The sequence below is a fragment of the Xenopus tropicalis genome, chromosome 6, assembly GCF_000004195.4.
Source record: "Xenopus tropicalis strain Nigerian chromosome 6, UCB_Xtro_10.0, whole genome shotgun sequence".
Taxonomy (NCBI): Eukaryota; Metazoa; Chordata; class Amphibia; order Anura; family Pipidae; genus Xenopus; species Xenopus tropicalis.
In genome coordinates this window covers 68928390-68949659 of record NC_030682.2, presented here as the reverse complement: position 1 = coordinate 68949659, position 21270 = coordinate 68928390, and the positions used below count along the sequence as shown (strand labels likewise).

At 35.2% G+C, this 21270-nt stretch overlaps 1 protein-coding gene across 1 annotated transcript in view; it reads right to left on the bottom strand.

Annotated features, from left to right (window-relative positions):
- The window catches only part of adamts16 (ADAM metallopeptidase with thrombospondin type 1 motif 16), a 112125-nt gene extending 93669 nt beyond the window's left edge, over nucleotides 1-18456 (bottom strand). Inside the window, exons 1-3 of the mRNA XM_031904195.1 lie at nucleotides 17931-18456; nucleotides 17703-17808; nucleotides 11121-11446 (exon numbers count right to left, since the gene is read on the bottom strand). Of these exons, the coding sequence (XP_031760055.1) occupies nucleotides 11121-11446; nucleotides 17703-17808; nucleotides 17931-17996 (498 nt within the window). The 5' untranslated portion in view covers nucleotides 17997-18456. The remainder of the gene's footprint in view (nucleotides 1-11120; nucleotides 11447-17702; nucleotides 17809-17930) is intronic.
- Nucleotides 18457-21270: the final 2814 nt, after the last annotated feature.

Here is a 21270-nt window from a genome sequence, read left to right as displayed (position 1 = left end):
TGGTCCCACAAAAGCTCTGTCAAGAGGTAGACCATTAGTAATGAAACTCTAATTTTATTTCAACATGTAGATGTAATGGAACTCATTTATAAACTTTGGGCAGTAACTGTCTTAGAGCAATAAATCAAATAGTTTCTTTCATTGTTCAACCTACAGCTATCTGAAAAAGCCAGTTAGCAATGGTTTCTGATGGGTTACTGTAAATGTGCAAATACAAGACATAATAGTTTACATATAGAGACAAACATGTTCACTAGTTTGACAAGCAATTAAAATTGTATATTGTTAGAAGACAAGAGTACTCTTCTCAAATAATTACTATAATTATTCTCAAATAATTTTAAAGGTCAAACTAAATGTATTACCCCACAGTATTACAAATATAATCTAGTATTAAAAACTAGGATGCGGAGGTTTAATTATTAGATCATAAAACATACCCAGAAACCAAGTTTGCATTCCCTATATTCTTCATTTGATGGTTTATTGCAAGTCTTATTACTATGCACTGCACATTTTTTAGGCCAGTTGTCTCCAGTGAACTTTAATTACATACTTTTTGCACTGGTGCAAACTATAATATTTGCAATCTTTATTCCACACATGGGGTTGCTAAATAGTTTCCAGTTTCACAAATCTATGTTAAATTTGCTGAAATTAATAATATTTTTTTTTCCATTGACAAATGTCAATCTCACCTAAAAGTGTGAACATGCATACACTGTGTTACATAAGGACAGTAGCTCCTTTGGGAAAGCCAGCAGGGAGAACCCCAACATATGGTACACTTAGGGGCTGATTTACTTACCCACGAACGGGTCGAAATGAGTCCGATTGCGTTTTTTTCGTAATGATCGGTATTTTGCGATTTTTTCGTATGTTTTGCAATTTTTTCGGATTCTTTACGAATTTTTCGTTACCAATACGATTTTTGCGTAAAAACGCGAGTTTTTCGTATCCATTACGAAAGTTGCGTAAAAAGTTGCGCATTTTTCGTAGCGTTAAAACTTACGCAAAAAGTTGCGCATTTTTCGTAGCGTTAAAACTTACGCGAAACTTTGCACCTTTTAAGTTTTAACGCTACGAAAAATGCGCAACTTTTCGTGTAAGTTTTAACGCTACGAAAAATGCGCAACTTTTTACGCAACTTTCGTAATGGATACGAAAAACTCGCGTTTTTACGCAAAAATCGTATTGGTAACGAAAAATTCGTAAAGAATCCGAAAAAATCGCAAAACATACGAAAAAGTCGCAAAATGTTCGTTTTCAAGTCGGAACTTTTCCAATTCGGGTCGGATTCGTGGGTTAGTAAATCAGCCCCTTAGGGGCCCATTTATCAAAGTCCGAATTTTGAACATTTAAAAGTATGATAGCAAAAAATTTTGATTAAATCCGATAATGTCTGATGTGCATTGTGGTTGTACAAAAATATTGTGGTACGATCCAAAAGTTCAGAAATTTTCCTATCCGAATGATCTTAAACGGCACAAAAATTTTTTAAAAAAATCGTGGTTGTGATCCAAAAGTCACAACATTTTCGGATCCCAACGATCATAAATGGCGCGAAAACCTTTTTTTGGCTTTGAAACTTCAGTGCATGATTTTGGAAGCCTTTCATAGGACTCAATGGCACTCTACAACGCCAACCTGGCCAAAAGATAGTCACGATACCAAAGACATCAAATTCTTTGTGAAATATACTACTTTTGTGTGGAAGTTAACGGAAACCACAAAAAGTTGTACTATTTTAACAATATTATCGTGGTCATTGTGAAAAGTTCTTAAACAAGATTTTTTCTGAAAAAAAAATTGTGGTTTCATATCCTTAGATTAGGATAACCATTCTTCAACTATGTATGACAAACCAAGCAACAATTTTTACCACACAAAGCTATTGCTCTCAAAGAGACATTTTTAATTGCCTCTCACTGGCACCTGAAATTTGTGAAACCATGGTGTTACATGTCTTGTGAAAGCTTCCTAGGTTGGTTAAATGCATAGTAATATACATTTATATAACTTATTACTTATATTGTGCTATTTATGTACATTAAATCAATTCATAGCACATGGATAAAGTCAATAACAGAATATAAATAATTAAATACAAAACATACAAAAGTACATGTACATTTGCTAAAGAAGCAAGAGAAAGGTGGGCCCATATAGATATGAAGATTTCTATATATTTTTGAATTTTGTTATAACTAAATGCATGATAAGAATGCAGATGTGTGTTCCATTTGCTAACTGCAACATATATTGAATTTAATGTTTCTTAGCTAATAAAAGCTTTTCCATTAGAGGATTAGACTATTTAAACATTTTTTTTTGCACAAAAATAAAGTGACTGTGATTTCATACCATTCCCATTATATATACATCTCTGAAAGATAAAGAAAGCATCTGATGTCATAAATAAGAAACTGTTACAGTATATAATTACTTGAAACTTGATGCATGCAATTATTTAGAAAGGTTGATAACATCAGGAGACTACAAACAAGGCTTACATGTCATTACAGGTAGACTGAAAATGTAGATCCACACAAAAGGGTTTATGTATCAGTTCTTTTAAAATTATTTTGATATCTGCATTTCAGCACTGGCTCAGGGTATGAACTTAAACATATCACATGACTGCATATTTGAAATTACATAGGCTTTTTTTATTTGAGCAGCAATAATTTACTTTAATACTCTTTAAAGTGCATTTTGATGCTGCAAGTCCTGCAAGTAGATGAAACATCCACACCAATTTAAGGGGAAGTGTACTAGAACACAGAGTTCAAGCAGAGAGAGAAGGCTGCTTTATTGTACAATAGTAAGTCGCTCTTCTCTAACATGCATCCAATTGTGATAACTGAGCATATTATCAATTTAGTTTTACTTAAAGGACAAAAAAAAACAGATTCATTAAGGATTGCCATTATGTGGAGCACACCCCAATCACCTCTGCACATTATGCAGTATTTTACAATTATTTAAATAAATGTGTCTTGCTGTAACAAACAAGGGTTACATAATGAACTTGTTTCAGTGGGGCCTACTCAGAAAAAAATGCAATTTAAAGATCCTCTGCTGGAGGTCAGTTCAGGCCAGAATAGGAATTAATTATATTGAAAAAATAAATACAGAAAAGTTGCTTAGAATAGGTGTATATGCAAACAATTTTGATATCAGTGCACTGTTGTACACACACTACATTATAATAATAATATATAATATTGTGTAAAACACTGGTGTTACAATATATAGAGGCTCTGGTGAAGACCTAGAAAAAGCATTTGCGATAACATTGAATAATTTCTCTGGATTGCATGCATGATGAATGAGGGCTCAGCAATATATTTTACTGGTGATTGGGGTGGGGGTATTAGGTAATTTACACCACTTTGGGCCCAAATACCATAAATGTTCATTTATAGGACTTTTTTTGTTAAAAAGCATTCAAACAAGTACTGTTTTTTTTGTTAATTTTCTCAATACATATATCAACAGAAGAATTTCGGAAACTTATGGGAATAATTTTTGGTCCATTTTTTAATACAAAATGTGCAAAAAATATATGTACATAAATAAGGCAGGTATCAATATCTTTATTTACATTGTATAAAATGCTACAAGGATGCACAGTGCTTTTCATTATAATAAGTCACAGGTGCAAAGTGGACATTTATACCCAGACCTGAATATCTTGCATTAGGGTTTTTGTGAGAAGTGACATCTTTGAGTAGATTTATTACAGTCACATCAGAACTTTGAAAATTGGCCAAATAAATAGTACGCATAAAGGTGAAGTTATACCATTAAAAATGTAATTTATTACATTAATATAATATGCCACATCCACCCTTTAAAAAGTTAAAATTCACAGCAGATTACTACTTGCTGTTTCCCTTAGTATTCATTGTTTTGCACTGGAAAAATCCTTTGTGTTAACTTCTGTGTTTGCAAGGATATTCCACCAAAGCTATTGGTGAAACTCCAAAGGCTTACACTGTGGCAAGCAGGAACACAAACACTGGCAATAATATGGGGCAGACAGTGATACACACAGTGAACAACTTAACGTTTGTTCATAGGGGTGGTCAAACTTTTCTGCATTATCTTCATTGTAAATGTACTTTGCATTGTGATGAATACAGGACTATCCAAAGAAAATGTGATTCATCAGCTTTGTTTTTTAATGGTAACATAGCTCTTTGTCCCTTAAATTTTCAGTAAATCCCCTAAATCAAGGTCATGGCCCCAGGTTTAATAAAGTGCACTATAAACACTTTTATATACTAATAAACCTTCAGCTGAAACATTGCTGTCAACACAAAGAACACCAACTACTGTTTTGGGAGCATTATACACACATATATATGGGATGCCACTATTCAATAATGAAACCCATTAATTGTGCTGTAAAATGTTACTTTGGGGCAAAGTGCCTAGAAAATGATGTCATTTCTCTGTAGTTCCACTTACATAGTAATTTAGTATTAATAGAGATTCTGCAAGAGCCAATTTTTCTGTAAAAGGTAGGTGGAGGTATGAGTTCATTCACTCTGCCAATGCCAGACAGTTAAAAAACAAATGATTTATAAAAAGATACAAATTAAATATAGCAGATGGTTTAATTTACTTTACATTTTAAACTGACCTTACGTTCAACAAAAGGAGTGTTTCATAAAAATCCTGCACATTTTGTTTGTATATCATAGAATGCATCAGCCTGTAGGGAAACACTAATGCAAGGATGTGTATTAAAAAACGCTAAAAAAAGTTAATGTCAAGAGATGTCGTCCTATGGTGTACTGTATTCTAGTGATCAGTGATTTTTTTTGCAGCAAACTGTCGCAAAAATTTGCTGCAACAAAAAAGTCACAGAGAAAAAAAAAGTTGCCGAGATAAAAAAGTCGCAGACACAAAAATGTTGCTGATAGAAAATATGCATTTGGAGTGAGAAAAAATGGGCATTAACTTCAATGCATTTGGAGTAAAAAAAAGTTGCGTGTAAAAAATGTCGCCCGCAAAATTTGCCACAAGTTTATCATGTGCTGACTTGAATACGTTTCGCAAATTTTTCAGCTGTTTCGCGGGTTTTTCGGCTATGCGAAACTGGACAGATTCGCTCCTCACTACTGTATTCATTTTAAAAGAGGTAAAGCTTAGTATAAAACATAAATAAAACAGGAAGGTTTACTTTATTTTCATTAGCAGCCTGTACAAAATTGTAATGGAATAAATGTGGAAGGAAAATCTAAGAGTTGAGAATAAAGGATATAACAGCTGTTCTAAGATATATTTTGTTGAGACATTACATCATATTAGGATGGAACAAGAGACCCCATATGAACCACAGTGTATATCCAAAACAAAAAACATGTTTCAAAAGTTCAAAAGTTATGTTTGCTATATTTCATATACATTTTGATGTTTCAAAATAAAATATGTATAATACAGTAATTAAATATTACTATTATAAATATGTATAGTACAGTAATAAAGATTATATTGCACTGCAGTGACAATGATGATGTGTGGAGCAATGTAGAAAATGGCTAATAATGTTTTTGGTTCTGCTTGAAAAAAGTGCTCTCATATTTTGTAAAAGAGATTCTAACAAACTTTCTCAGCGAAGTGCAACCCCACCCTCACCTTGTTATATTGTAAAGTTATGGATCTTGGGACTTAAAGTTACCCTGCTTTCCATAATGGGTGGTGCACAGATTCTCTGAAAAGCAGAAGGACTTCAATCCCAGAATCCATCACTTCCCAATGCTAAAAATGCTTGTCTTCCGGTCATTTGAAATAGGGCGATACGGCGATGCAGGGCAGAATCCATTATGCGATGATCGATCGATTGATCCTAGCCTTCCTTCTGTATAGGAAGGAATCGGGCTAGGGTCAATCGATTGTCGCATAGGATTCTGCCCTGCATCTCCGTATCGCTCTATTTCAAATTTTTTACTTAAAAATTTGTAATGTTACTTTTCCTTTAAGTTTCACTTGAAACTGTGTGAAATAGAAAACAATGATGGGATTAATTTCCCTTTGAAAACATGAGAAAAAGAAAACAATGAGGGATTAACTTTCCCTTGAAACTGGGTGAAATAGAAAACAATAACACAAAAAAGGGGAAAGTTGTGCTCAACCACTAAATTGTAAACCATTAGGCGGGGGTGCAATGAGGCTGTGACCACAAAATACATATAAACAACCGCAAAAGATCCTCTGCACTCACCCATTATCAATATGTAGAAATAGGACATTAAGAAATTCTGTGCATTCAGCTACTAAGAAATTCCCTCTTTTGGGTCTGGGGGGGAGGGCATTTCTTAGTAGCTGAATGCACAGAATGTCTTAATGTCCTATTTCTACATATTGATAAGTGCAGAGGATCTTTTGCGGTTGTTTATATGTATTTTGTGGTCACAGCCTCATTGCACCCCTGCCTAATGGTTTACATTTTAGTGGTTGAGCACAACTTTCCCCTTTTTTTGTGTTATTGTTTATACAGGAGCAGTGGCCAGCTCCATGTTGTAGCCCCCCACTCTTCCCAGCTACAGTCAGGTGATCCCAATGGAGCCAATAAAAGGGCAACCATATGGGAGTTTTAACCTTGAAAGCAAGAATGTTGCAGGTAAAACTTAGTCCCTTTGCTCAGTACTAATCTTAAATTACTTATATAGGTCATTGTAGGACTGGCCAGAAGGGATGACTTTGACGTAGTTGGCCAGCTTGAAGTATATTACAATGTATGGACAAACAATCCCTCTTTTGGGTCTGGGGGGGAGGACATTTCTTAGTAGCTGAATGCACAGAATGTCTTAATGTCCTATTTCTACATATTGATAATGGGTAAGAGCAGAGGATCTTTTGCGGTTATTTAGAAATAGAAAACAATGAGGGGATTAACTTCTCCTTGAAGGACAGACTGTTACTATTCTATTCCTCTACTATTCTAAGCGTCTATTGGACTCAATGGTACTCGACAGATCAAACCTGCCGAATTTATTTTTACAAAAAGAAGTTAACTAAACACAAATAAATCACAAATTATGGGAGTTATTTTGGAAAAACTCGTGTACTCATAAAACCCATTCTTAAATCTCTAAAATATTTAGAAGTTAAAAAAAAAATAATTGTTTTTTTTCTCAAAACTGCTTAGTAAATGTGCCCCTTTGTGTATCTTTTTTCTGTTAAAATTATATATAAGCAGAAGCAAATACATCCAGCCAGGAATAACCACCAAATCACTAGCGGCTCCAGGGCTTTTCTGAGGTTCACTCTGAATATGGAAGTTCAGCTATGGAAGTCTCCCAACTGCTTGTCCAATAGAAATGCCTTAATTACAAGTAGAGAACTTTTATATATGACTTTTTTCTTTCTCCATCATTTTGCCTCTTTGATTCTTACTATACAACAAAGGTCAGTTATACTGTATAATCTCTAAAATCTGTACTGGAACCACATTTCTCCGCTTTATATTTACATTATAATGAAACAGGCTTTTTGCTTTTTAAAGATTCATAGGTTTGAAGCAAATTAAAAAATGACATTTCCTTTTCTAAATTGGCAGTGAAAGTATAAATGAATTAGCATCAATTCACTTTAAAGAGTGCTTTCACAGCAGTACAATGATTTTAAATTCCATCCATAGGTTAACAACCCTAGATGTTCTCTTTGAAGTTAATATGGCTATTTCATTTGGGTCACTTATTAAGGGCGTACCAAAATTATCCAAAGAATGTAAACTACGGCTGTTACACATAAATCCTCTGTGAAAAAAGAAGCTTTATTAATTACTCTTCATTAAATTAAAAATCCAGCTTGGGTATCATGTAAAATCAGTAAAGCGGTTTAATTTAACAATAGCTTACTGATTGGTTTATTGGCAGAGAAAGAACATTTTCTTTTACGTCCACTAAAATATAATACTCCCAGATCACCAGCTTAAACAATATTCGACTTCTAGCTTCTAAAATCCTATTACATTGCAGAATGAAATGCCCATTGTTTGTTACAGTGCTGCTTTTTGCATCTCTAGAATTCTGCAGATGCCAAAATAATTAATTAGAGGCGCAACAATGAAAAGAATTTTCAGCATGACAAAGTAAATAGTCACATAGATTGCCAAAATTTGGACCCCCATTTAACATATCTCACATTTCTACCTTTTAACTGTTGCATTGTTGATTAGATTTTTTATTTACTTCACACGTCTTTGAATATTGCCTAGATAGTAAGCACAGCTTATAATTTTCAGATGGCTGAAGGTATTTTAATTTGCACGTGTCATTTCTTGGCAGGAGTTTGTTTCAGAAATTAAAAACCAGCCAAGCCTGAACCAAACTCAAGGAATCTACCAGGAGTGCAAAAACCTTCTCTCAAGAGTCAAACAACATAATCTGCTGATCTCTGGAAAGCTGGAATATCAGACCTCTGATACAGTTCAACTTCACAACAGTGAATCCTCATAGGTACAGTTACAAGTGTATTCTAACAGTAAGAAGAAACCCATTAAACAAAAAACAGCTACATGATTCATTAGGGAACTCAAAACTTGTGGGTGTATTAAACAACTACAGTAGGGTGAAATGGAGTTTTTAAACACCATTAATCTGACTTTTAAACTCACATTATTGTGGATCACAACAGTAGAATTTTTCCTGACAAGGGTTAGGCCCCACAACAATCAGTTGTGATAAGGATATGTAATACAGTGGCTTGCAAAAGTATTCGGCCCCCTTGAACTTTTCCACATTTTGTCACATTACAGCCACAAACATGAATCAATTTTATTGGAATTCCACGTGAAAGACCAATACAAAGTGGGGTACACGTGAGAAGTGGAACGAAAATCATACATGATTCCAAACATTTTTTACAAATAAATAACTGCAAAGTGGGGTGTGCGTAATTATTCAGCCCCCTTTGGTCTGAGTGCAGTCAGTTGCCCATAGACATTGCCTGATGAGTGCTAATGACTAAATAGAGTGCCCCTGTGTGTAATCTAATGTCAGTACAAATACAGCTGCTCTGTGACGTCCTCAGAGGGTGTCTAAAAGAATATTGGGAGCAACAACACCATGAAGTCCAAAGAACACACCAGACAGGTCAGGGATAAAGTTATTGAGAAATTTAAAGCAGGCTTAGGCTACAAAAAGATTTCCAAAGCCTTGAACATCCCACGGAGCACTGTTCCACCGATCATTCAGAAATGGAAGGAGTATGGCACAACTGTAACCCTACCAAGACAAGGCCGTCCCCCTAAACTCACAGGCCGAACAAGGAGAGCGCTGATCAGAAATGCAGCCAAGATGCCCATGGTGACTCTGGGGGAGCTGCAGAGATCTACAGCTCAGGTGGGGAATCTGTCCATAGGACAACTATTAGTCGTGCACTGCACAAAGTTGGCCTTTATGGAAGAGTGGCAAGAAGAAAGCCATTGTTAACAGAAAACCATAAGAAGTCACATTTGCAGTTTGCCACAAGCCATGTGGGGGACACAGCAAACATGTGGAAGAAGGTGCTCTGGTCAGATGAGACCAAAATGGAACTTTTTGGCCAAAATGCAAAACGCTATGTGTGGCGGAAAACTAACACTGCACATCACTCTGAACACACCATCCCCACTGTCACATATGGGGGGGCAGCATCATGCTCTGGGGGGGGCTTCTCTTAAGCAGGGACAGGGAAGCTGGTCAGAGTTGATGGGAAGATGGATGGAGCCAAATACAGGGCAATCTTGGAAGAAAACCTCTTGGAGTCTGCAAAAGACTTGAGACTGGGGCGGAGGTTCACCTTCCAGCAGGACAACGACCCTAAACATAAAGCCAGGGCAACAATGGAATGGTTTAAAACAAAACATATCCATGTGTTAGAATGGCCCAGTCAAAGTCCAGATCTAAATCCAATCAAGAATCTGTGGCAAGATCTGAAAACTGCTGTTCCCAAAGGCTGTCCATCTAATCTGACTGAGCTGGAGCTGTTTTGCAAAGAAGAATGGGCAAGGATTTCAGTCTGTAGATGGGCAAAGCTGGTAGAGACATATCCTAAAAGCCTGGCAGCTGTAATTGCAGCAAAAGGGGGTTCTACAAAGTATTGACTCAGGGGGCTGAATAATTACGCACACCCCACTTTGCAGTTATTTATTTGTAAAAAATGTTTGGAATCATGTATGATTTTCCTTCCACTTCTCACATGTACCCCACTTTGTATTGGTCTTTCACGTGGAATTCCAATAAAATTGATTCATGTTTGTGGCTGTAATGTGACAAAATGTGGAAAAGTTCAAGGGGGCCGAATACTTTTGCAAGCCACTGTATATCCTCTTATTCAACATGAGTGCAAAGCATGCCTGTTGCTTATGGTTTTTGTGTAGATAATTAGATTATCTACACAGATAGTGCCCCTGCATAATGGACTATTGCAAACAAAACAGTCAAAAAGGGTGAAGGAAGAAGGACTGTACACTCATAGGGGCCAATTCACTAAAGTGCGATAATGCTTATTGCACGCTTTTTTGCGTAATAGTAATACAATAAACTATTCCTGCATTTTTATTATTATTATTATTATTATTATTATTATTATTAATAAACTCTCAGACAGACTATAGCATACATACAGTATAATGGAGGGTAAACTTGTGTTTGATTTCTCTGTCCTCTACTTTGATTCGCTATGCCAGTGATTTAAACTATTAGATCAGCTCAAAGTATTATCATGTTGAACATTATAATATTGCATACATATGATCCATAGTAACTTTATGTTTTCAGTGTGCTATTTATATATAAATAAATATAAATAATTATTTTTTTAGTTTCAGTGGCTGCACTGTTAGACCAATGTATTAGGGTCTCCTTTTGACCTGCTTAGTGGTAAAGAACATACATAAGCTTAATTTATTGCATATATCAATAGCAATGTATTTGGTAACATAAATTTACAGGGAAATGTAAACATGCAAACAAATCACTTGTATCCAGACTGATAGAAATAATAAACTTTACAATACAACATTGCTAGTTATTCTCATATAAAAAAAATAATAATATACAAAAAATAGTATCTGGTATGTATCAGTTACACAGTCATGGATAATTGTATGATGTACTTACCAAGCCACTGCAAGTTGAAAGAGCTACTGATGAATTTTCATGGGATACTACAGAGCCTTGGTAAAAGCAGAAATCTTGAGATGAGAATGTCTTTATGGACTTAGTTCTTCCTTCTCCAAATGTTTGAATTTTAAATCCAGGAGCTAATAATCTCTCTGTAACTTTTAGTTCCAAATGTAAGTCCTGCCCAAATCCATGAAGCTTGAGATGAACAGCATCATTATCTACATTTGCAGCTGATCTTTTCTTTCTGTGCTTGTGGCTTATGTCATGTGTGATAAACCTTCCATTTCTGTCGACCTCATAGACTTCAACAATATAATATTCTGTTAAAGTAATAGAAGACATTTTACTATATAATGATCCAGTGGTATGCAGTGTAAATAAAAGCCTTATTATTAAAAACACATCCTAAAAAGTACTCTTGGGGATGTATTTATTATCACGAGACAAACATCACTGGTGATGTTGCCCATAACAACCAGATTTTTTTTGTTTTTTTTGGGGGGGGCGGGGTGGATTTGACAGAAATACAGGTATACCTGGTTACAGATCATTAATAATTTCATCTACAATTAACATTTACTTCAAATATGTGAACAATGTTAACATCTAGACCAAAAGGCAGGCTGGGCATCCCAGTGAGTAGCAATTTCCCTGTTACATGCTGCCACTCCTGCTAAATGGGTGAAAATGAAAGAAACTTTTACTTACTCGATTGTACTCGATTGAATGCTATGTCCTGGGTTCCCTATGTCTCTAGTAGTTAACTCCAATGTTGTAAAACACCTTACATCTGGGACAATAAAAACCATTGCACAAAACAGATATCACCCTCATCTACTTGTGGCCCTGATCATAGGCAACCCACAGGGTGTTAATCGTGCTTTAAAGTGACAAAGTGCTGTTTAAGGTGAATACAGCTTTAAAAATGTGATCACAACATTCAATAAAAAAGTTTTTTTTAAAAAAAATTTCTGTAATTATTGTGTTTCTTTAAGTCATATAAACGTGAATAGAGCAACTCGAACTTTTTAAAAAAAAAATAAAAATTTGGAGAATGGTAATTACCTTGATATAGAAAAGTAGGAAAATTAAAACACTTTGGTTAGTGGAGAAATTCCCTGTTGAGCTTACTGTCTTACCATTTGTCTATCTAAAGCTCAACATATATCAGTTCTACATATGATACAAGAAAGGAGCAAGTGAACCAGGAGGCATCAAAGGAGACACCTCTAGTTGAAAGTTGTTTTCTCTTTATATATATAATTTTTTTTATTTTCAAGTCAACCAAGCAAACAAACTCTTGCACTTCATATTCATTTTTACAGAGGCCTTGGATCACAAAAGCACACAGTCCTAGACACTGCAACTCAAAGCCTCTTTTTCATTCACGAATATATGATTTCCCTACCTTTTATGCTTTATTATATATCTATGTTTAAAATAAAAGACACAACAGAAACTGTTGCCAAATTTGTATTGTTTTGGCAATAATCCCTATGCTTTTGTAATTTAAATAATTTCAATAAAGATACAATAAAAAAAGCTGCACTTCCTGGCAAAATGGATTGTACTCTGGAGATGTGGTTTACTGTATCTGTGCATGCTGGAATCTTCTTATAGATAGTACACAAAACACTTTCACTACTATAATGCTACTGTGTCTAAAACCCTCCTAGAATCCTTAAAAACAAATAAGTTGATAGAAAAGAATACATAAATTATACTTTTTATACTCATCACAGACCTTTATTTTAAAATTATAATAAAAATGTGATAACATCATTATAAATCCAGCACAAATTGAAAATGTCATCACACCTAAAGTAATCCCTTTGCTTAGAGTACAAAATGGAATGAAAAGCTTGGCAAAATCAAACTGCAACCCCACTGTCCAACTTCTTACTAACCACATTATATAAATTGAATTTATTTGACATATCCTTCCTAAAGCCATGGTGATTACTGATGATAATGCCATTTTCAAGAATATAATCTTAAATGTGATTTCTTAACAAACTTTCAAATAAGTTGCCAATCACATACGTCACAATTTATTGGCCTTTAATTGCTAGACTGAGATTGCAATGCCTTTTTGAATTTTGGAATTACATCAGTATTTCTCCAGTCCATAGGTTCCATACCAGATGAGACTGAGTCTGAGAAAATAAAAAAAAAATGAAGCCTGGTTAAAATTGAACTAAACTCACTAAGTACATGAGGGTGTGTTCCATCTGTGTCCTGGAACCGTAATCATAGTATAGATTGTACTATTGACAATCACTCTTTGTACATAAGAAAAAAGAACTGCTTAAGTTTTTTTTCTTATTTGCTTTTTCTGGATCCATTCTAAGTTTGCATTTGGGGTTGCAGTTTTAGCATTTTTATTCTTCTAAATACTTTACTCTTTATTCCCATTAGCTTTCATACTTTCATTAAGTGGTCCTTAAAGGAGAAGGAAAGGTTAAACTAAGCTTTATCAGAAAGGTCTATGTAAATAAAGCCATAATCACTCACAGAAAAGCTGCACTGAGTCCTCTATCAAAAGGCACACAGGATTTCTTGTCCTCTTTTGTGTAAACATGTCCTTCGGTATCAGACTTCCTCTCTCAGAAAAATCCTTCATTCCATGGGACCAAGTCTGCTCAGCTCTCTCCTCTCTCCCTTCTCCTGCTACCCGTCCCATAAGAATGTGATGGAAGCACATATATTAAAGAAACATATATATATATATATAATAGTGTAATATGTACAATACACAACGAGTGTGCAAAGTGACAAAAACAATCAAGTGAAAAAAACGTGTGCCTCTCCCAAAAGTGGTAAAAATGCACACTCACCAGATAGCATTAATGTTATGCCAAATATAGAACCAATGAAATTTATTGATTGGAGAATCCGCCCGATCCATTTCAGTACCTCAGAAGTTAAAAATCAGGAAAAAGCAAAGAATAGCATGATAACGTTTATTAAATAACTTGACCCTACACAATACAGTCTACTCACAATATGTAGAGATAAAACATCGAATAAATACTATGAGTAGCCTGTATTGCTATGTGGTGAGTGTGCATTTTTTCCACTTTTGGTGGAGGCACACGCATTTTTGACTTGATTGTTTTTGTCACTTTGCACACTGGTTGTGTATTGAATGTATTACACTATTATATATATATATATATATTTTTTTTTTTTCTTTTATATATGCACTTCCATCACATTCTTCTGGAACACATGTTGAGGCCTACTCAAAGGGGGCTTTTTTGAGGAAGCAGCAATCAAGATTCACACATTCTTCTAAGAAGGTTTTTCCACTTAAGACTTTAGCGCCGAGTTTTTGTGTTTTTCCCTCCTCCCAAAAGAATTCATAAGAATTCATAAGAATTCACTCCCCCTCCTATCAGAATGTGTGATCTGAGCTACCAGCAGCTAGAGCTGCAGCAAGGAAGCTATTCAGACCCAGCTAAAATGGTAGCTGCTATCTTAAACAAACAAAGGGGGATTTTAGGGCTGTTTACTCAGGTATGGTAAAGCTTTCCGCAGAATAAATCTAACGTTCTAGCTTGCACTAATGTGGCTAATCTATTAGCAGTAAAATGCTAACATGCCTTTCCTTCTCCTTTAATATGTACATTTCATTCTTAAATAAATAAATAAATTAAGAAGCAGTTACACAGTTTAATATCATTTTAAATTATCTGAGGACAAGTTTAGGTATAAGCATACATTAAGCTGAGACCTTCTTAGGCATCCTAGGCCTAAGTTGACTAAGTTTGGATAAATTGTTGGTGATATTTTATATAAATTTAACAGATATGTTAATGCTTGTTTTGCAAATACGTTAAGGACATGCTGAATCATTTATCATCATCCCAAAGCACCCGAGATGTCACAAGATGTTTTGAAAAGTCCAGACTATCTGTATCACAAGAAATCAAGCTCCAAACATGCGTCACAGAAGATAAACTGGTATCAGTGAGAACATTGGACTTTGATTTGACAACATATGGGTAGAACAGTAGGGGCAATTGGAAACCCCCCATGGAGGGTTATAAATAGGCATGATAAGATGTAAACATTTGGAAGTGTAATGTACAGCATTGTGTTGTATGTTGATTCCCCACCGGTGTAATAAAATCTTATATGAGTTCTGTTAGCACAATCCAGGTGGTGTTCTTGTGTAATTCAACCCAATCTTGGCCTGTGACAATGATAACCTTTTTTTGTGTTTTCAGAAGAAAACCCATTCTGTTCACTCAAGCTTTGATCTAAAGGGATTCAAATTTGCTTTCCTGAAATTTAGAACCCTTGTTGACTCAAATATTAAATAAAAAAAAGTTAGGGTCATTAATTCTCAGGTATTCTAGCACATATTCTATATGTTCTGGGTTAAGTGATACAAATGGTAGGCAGTATAAAACATAAAATGTTTATTTGGTGCACAAAACAATCATCAAACAATCAAGTTGTGCAAAATAAAAAAAAAAAAATCGGACAGATCTCGATCGGACAGGTTAGAAAAACTAGTCGGTTCAGGGACAGCATCGGCTCGTTGTATGGGGACCTTTAGCCAAGCCTTACCTCCCTAGAAAGCCAAATAGATATTCTGTGTTGTTATACAGTCTAGGCATTAATAATAAAAGGATTAAAGCATTTTTATTAACACTCCATTAGAGTTCATCTGCTGAAGAACTCTTGTGAATTCTTATTCGTGTAGTGCCCTCTAGTGTACTATATTATTTGGGCAGCCAAAGTCTTTTCTGCTCATTTCAAAATAAGATCTCCATCCACAAGAAAACTAAGAACTGGGAGGAGAAAAATCTACCAGTGGAGTACTAGAGGATCCTGCCAGCACAGTCACACAGTGATTATCTTGATTAGATCAGAAGAATCTTGAACTGAATACATTTTGAAGGTGACAAGTTGTACAAATTAACTTTTGTGGAAAGTTAGTATCTAAGGGGCACTGACTATACAGTGTAGTTGTTGTCATTGATTTCAGTGAAGTATTACAAATGAGGGGAATATCACACAGCAGTGTCCGCTACAAAGCAACTATAGAAATATGAGTAAAAAGTGCTTTGTATTTGTGTGACATGGCCCTAATTAATTAAGGCATTATACAGGATGTACAGTGTATTTGCAATTACTGGTAGAAGTCAAATTGTATATGATAGTCTCCACATATTTTTTACTACATTTTCCAGCATCCCCTCTCAGCCATTTAATGACAGAAATCTAAGGCATGAGGATGTACACATTTCAGTATTCAAGTTAAGATACTGATAATATTTTCTTTTACATCTCATCAGTGTATTTAATTACTATTAACATCATACTGCCTCTCTCTACTTTTTTTCAGTACAGGTATAGGACCCGTTATCCAGAATGCCCGGGACCAAGGGTATTCCGGATAAGGGGTCTTTCTGTAATGTGGATTTCCATACCTTATTTATACTAAAAAATCAATAAAACATTAACTAAACCCAATAGGTTTGTTTTGCCTCCAATAAGAATAAATTATATCTTAGTTGGGAATAAATAAAAGGTACTGTTTTATTACTACTGAGAAAGGAAATCAGTTTTAAAAATCTGAATTATTTGAATTAAATGGAGTCTATGAGAGAAAGGCTTTATGTAATTCGGAGCTTTCTGGATAATGGGTTTCCGGATAACGGATCCAATACCTGTACAGCACTAAGATTTAGATATTTGTCTAAAAATGTTCATGACATGCTTTAGTTTGCAGTTTCATTAGTACTGGCCACATCTTAAGGGTCACTAAATAGAATAATTTGTTCGTATTTCTTTAAGAGGTGCAAAAGCTGATCGTGATAATTACACCTCAAATCCAGGGCATGCTGAAATGGTGTTAACGAAATTGATTGCCTGGGAATTCTCTTAGTTTGCCCATGTTTAGTAACCCATAGCAACCAATCAGAGGTTTGTTTTAAAACAGCAGACCAGTACATTGATTGCTGATTGATTGGTTGCTATAGGTTACTAGACAAGTAGAAAGCTTAAGACCATTTATTTGCCCTCAATTCCATTCTTGGTAAACAGAATAGTGTGTCTTCTCACAGAAAGTGAATGATATATAGATCTTGTTAATGACAATAGCACTTGTCAGATTATAGTTTACAACTTTTATTTGCTACATTTTCATTAAATGTACACCAGACAAAGAAATTAGTTATTATTATAATAGTGTACTCAAAGATGAGAGAATTACCAATATATTGTCATTTGTCAACTACCTGAAACCTGCTATATATAAATACTGATTTTAACAAATTTATTCATATTACATCACTAGTAGATCTTACTGGTTGATGGACAAATTATTTAATTTTCCTTTGTTTCCAGGATTGCTAATATAAATATATATTATATATAAAGCCTAATTAGCATTGCATTGCTGCTAAAAGCTAAGCTTTCTTGGCACATTATTTACAATTAAAGAAATCAGAAAAAATTGTTATGATTAGCATTTGCACAAGTGGTACAACATGCTCTATTTCACTCTGCAGCAGTCAGCTGATTGTCTAGAAAAAAACATATAAAGCTTGAGATACTCACCTCTATTTTCAGTGAGAGATAATATGTCAGTGTGCAGTGCCACAGACAGGAAGTTTCGGCTATCAAGTCTTACAGCTGCCTCTAGAGTACCAAGTGCAGGTGAATGCTTGAATGATTTGTCATTTCAAAATAAAAAGAATAAAAAAGAATAAAATGCATTTGCTTTATATTCTTTCATCCCATAAATACTCATATTTAGCAGAGAAGCAAATGTGAAATCATACTTACCATGTACAGAGTCAGTGCTAGCAGAGACCACCAAATGCCTTTTTTTAAATCCATATGTTCATTCATCTTGCAGTTTTGCTCCAGACAAGCATATGGTGTCTTCTCTACTTCTGTACACTGCTATCTATTTTATTTTGCAATTGCATTCCAAATGTTTTTTTGTGTATTTTGTGTTATATCAAAATATTAAATGAACCAAAACATATCAAACGCAGTATTGCTGCTGAAGTCTTCAGTTACTTTTGTTATTGTTGTTATTTGTTAGTGTTGGTAAATATAAAGCTGCCAAACTGCATTCAACATGCAATACAGCAATCTGCATTGGCTCAGTAAAATAAAAACTCTTCTTTGTGGCAGCTGGGATTTAAAGTAGAAGCAGTCTTTCAAGTAACAGTCTTGGTATCTGGAATAGGAAATCCTCTTTATTTCTTTATGCTCTCCAAACCCCATGTGTTTCAGTGCAGCAGCTTTTCCTAACTGTTCCTTTACAAATCTGAGCCGGCTTCTATATCTCAGTGACTGTGCTCAAAGCCAATCCTATGTGGTGTGGGCTGAGTCCTGTGCTCTCAAGCCTTAAGTTTGTTTAACTCATTACTGACTCCCCAGACAAATACTGTTAACATGGCAACTCCTTCGGACCTTGCTGCACTTCTATTCATAGCATTTAATCCTGGAAAAGGAATTCTCTTCAATGCATATTTTATTCTTGTTAAAAAAGAATACTTATATCTCTTTGGTAATTTTGGTTAAATTATATGGAAATGTTTCCTAGAAGCAGTGGGCTATAATAATAACAAAAAGTTATTAAAGTACATTTTTAGGATTTGACACAACAGTCAAATATAGGTCATTCTAGGAAGATATAAAATAATAACTCTCAAATACTTTATATGTCAGATGATGCAACCTGCCACCCTCAATATATATACTTTCTTTTTTGGGAATGGTCATTTTCTCAGCTCATTATAAACACACCGTGTGAAATTCTAAAAGCTGCCAACTTAGAGAGGAACCTGGTTTTCACAAATCATTTCACATTAATCATCCTCTTTTTTTTTTTTTTTTTAAAGCTCCACATAACAAAACAGATTAATAAGCATCCCTGCATAACATATACATAGTTACATAGTTGCATGGGGTTGAAAAAGAGTCCGTAAAGTTTAACCCTTGCAAGTAAACTCAGCACACACAACCTATTCTGACCTACCTAAACACTCACATACATAAACCATATATACCAACATTAATACTAACTGTAGATATTAGTATCACAATAGCCTTGGATACAATACTTGTTCACAAACTAATTCAAGCCCCTCTTAAAGACATTAACAGAATCTGCCATCACAACATCACTAGGAAGGGCATTCCACAACCTCACTGCCCTCACCGTGAATAACCATCTATGCTGCTTAAATTGAAAGTACTGTTCCTCAAATCTAAAGGGGTCTAATCTAAATGCTGATCGTTTTTAAGGGAATAATGAACATCCCCCATCAGCCTATAATCCCCTCTAATGTACTTGTACAGAGTAATCATGTCTCCTCGCAAAAAATGCAAGCTACTGTTTTAGCCATGAAAGGTTTTGTAGGGTCAACAAATATGCAGGTGCCTGTATATGATGTTACTGGATTGTGGTAAGTCAGTTTGGTAATTAATTAGTACATGGGACTGCCAAATGCTTCACAAATTACAGTGTAGTATAGGTTGCATTTTCTGTGCAGACTTATGAGACACATTGGGGGGCATTTATCAACACTGGGCAAATTTGCTTATTAGCAGTAACCTTTGGGCAACTGATTAAATTGTTGCATTCATTTTTCTAAATGGTAGAACATAGATCACACTGGAATTTGGTCACTCTGGTTACCCAGATGGACCTCTCTAAGCAGAGGAGAATGAAAGATGGTGTTGTGAAAATACACCTCTATGCTGCTGTGAAGAAATAAAAATAGAATGCCAGAGGTTCTTGCAAACAAACCAAAAAGGCTTTATTGTCAAAGCACTACAGGGGTTATACTCATCGATCAATTAAGGTAGTATTGTTGTGCAGTCAGACACAGTCACAAATATAGCTGAGCAATGTGACACTATTCTGCAAATGTTAGGCAGGCCTGGACACTAATGTCCTTGAGGGAGTTCAGGAGCAACTGTGATTACACTCGTTTAAGGCTACCAGCTTGTGGTCCAGGTCTTTTCCAGTGGTAACTCTTTAGGAAGCAATAGGCTAAGCCTGATTCCCTTCAGAGCTTCAGAGCTTCCCTTCAGAGCTGTGTTACCTTCACTTTAGACCGGAAATACCTTCACAGTTACCTTTTGGGAAATCTTTTGGTGGGGCACAAAGCTGCTGTTTCTAGCAGTGCCTTACTATGTGTTGTATTTCCAGAACATACTATTGACAAAACTTGTACTGTAATCTGGCTAAATGTTGTTCATAGAGTCCCTGCTCCCTGGCCTTCTAGAAGGGTTGTCCCTCTAGGACAGTGCTGTCCAACTGGTGGCCCGTGGGCCACATGGCCCCCCACCTGTCTGGCTGCTTTGATGGCTTACCTTTGTGTAAGCTTTAAATGGTATCAGTACTGAGATTAACTGGCCCCCTGCATGGTTCACAACTCAGATTCAGACTGTAATTCCCCTGTATTGTTTAAACATGTAATCCCCTGTACTGTTTACACCTTTTAACCCTTTCACTGCCAGCCATTTTGGTCAAAGCGGAACTTGTATTGCCAGACAGTTTTTTAACATTTTGCACTGTTTCACTTTAAGAGCCTTTCTTTGCGGTGACTTTTAGTTTACCCAGGAAAACATTATTATATCGTTTTTTTCAGGACAACCTAAGCTTTCAAAATATGGTAGAATTTTGGTGTAATTCCAATTCTGTAACAAGATATAGGCTTCTAAATGTCTAAAAATGAAAAAAAAAAAAACAAATTTTCCATAATATAAACACACATACTAGAAACAAAAATTATTTTATGCACGAATATACAACTGATTTGGAAAGTCCCATGTCTCCTGAATGTGGCAATACTAAATATATATATAGTTTTATGGAGATTTCTCACTTGTATTGGTCAAAAACTCCCAGCAGTACACTACCAAATTTCCAAAGCACTGCTTCAGAAAGCGGCATACTTTAGATTTCAAGGCCAAAATTCCACTAACAGAAGGTTTATCCCAGAAAATTTTTCTGGAAAGAACAGAACTGTCTGTCTACTCCAAACTATCAAATTGCAATACTTTCCTAAAGTTATTGGTTTTTATCAAAATTTGTGAATTTTTAAAAAAATCACTTCAAAGCTTCCAGTCTATAGTATCTTATCTCCTACAGGTCATAAAG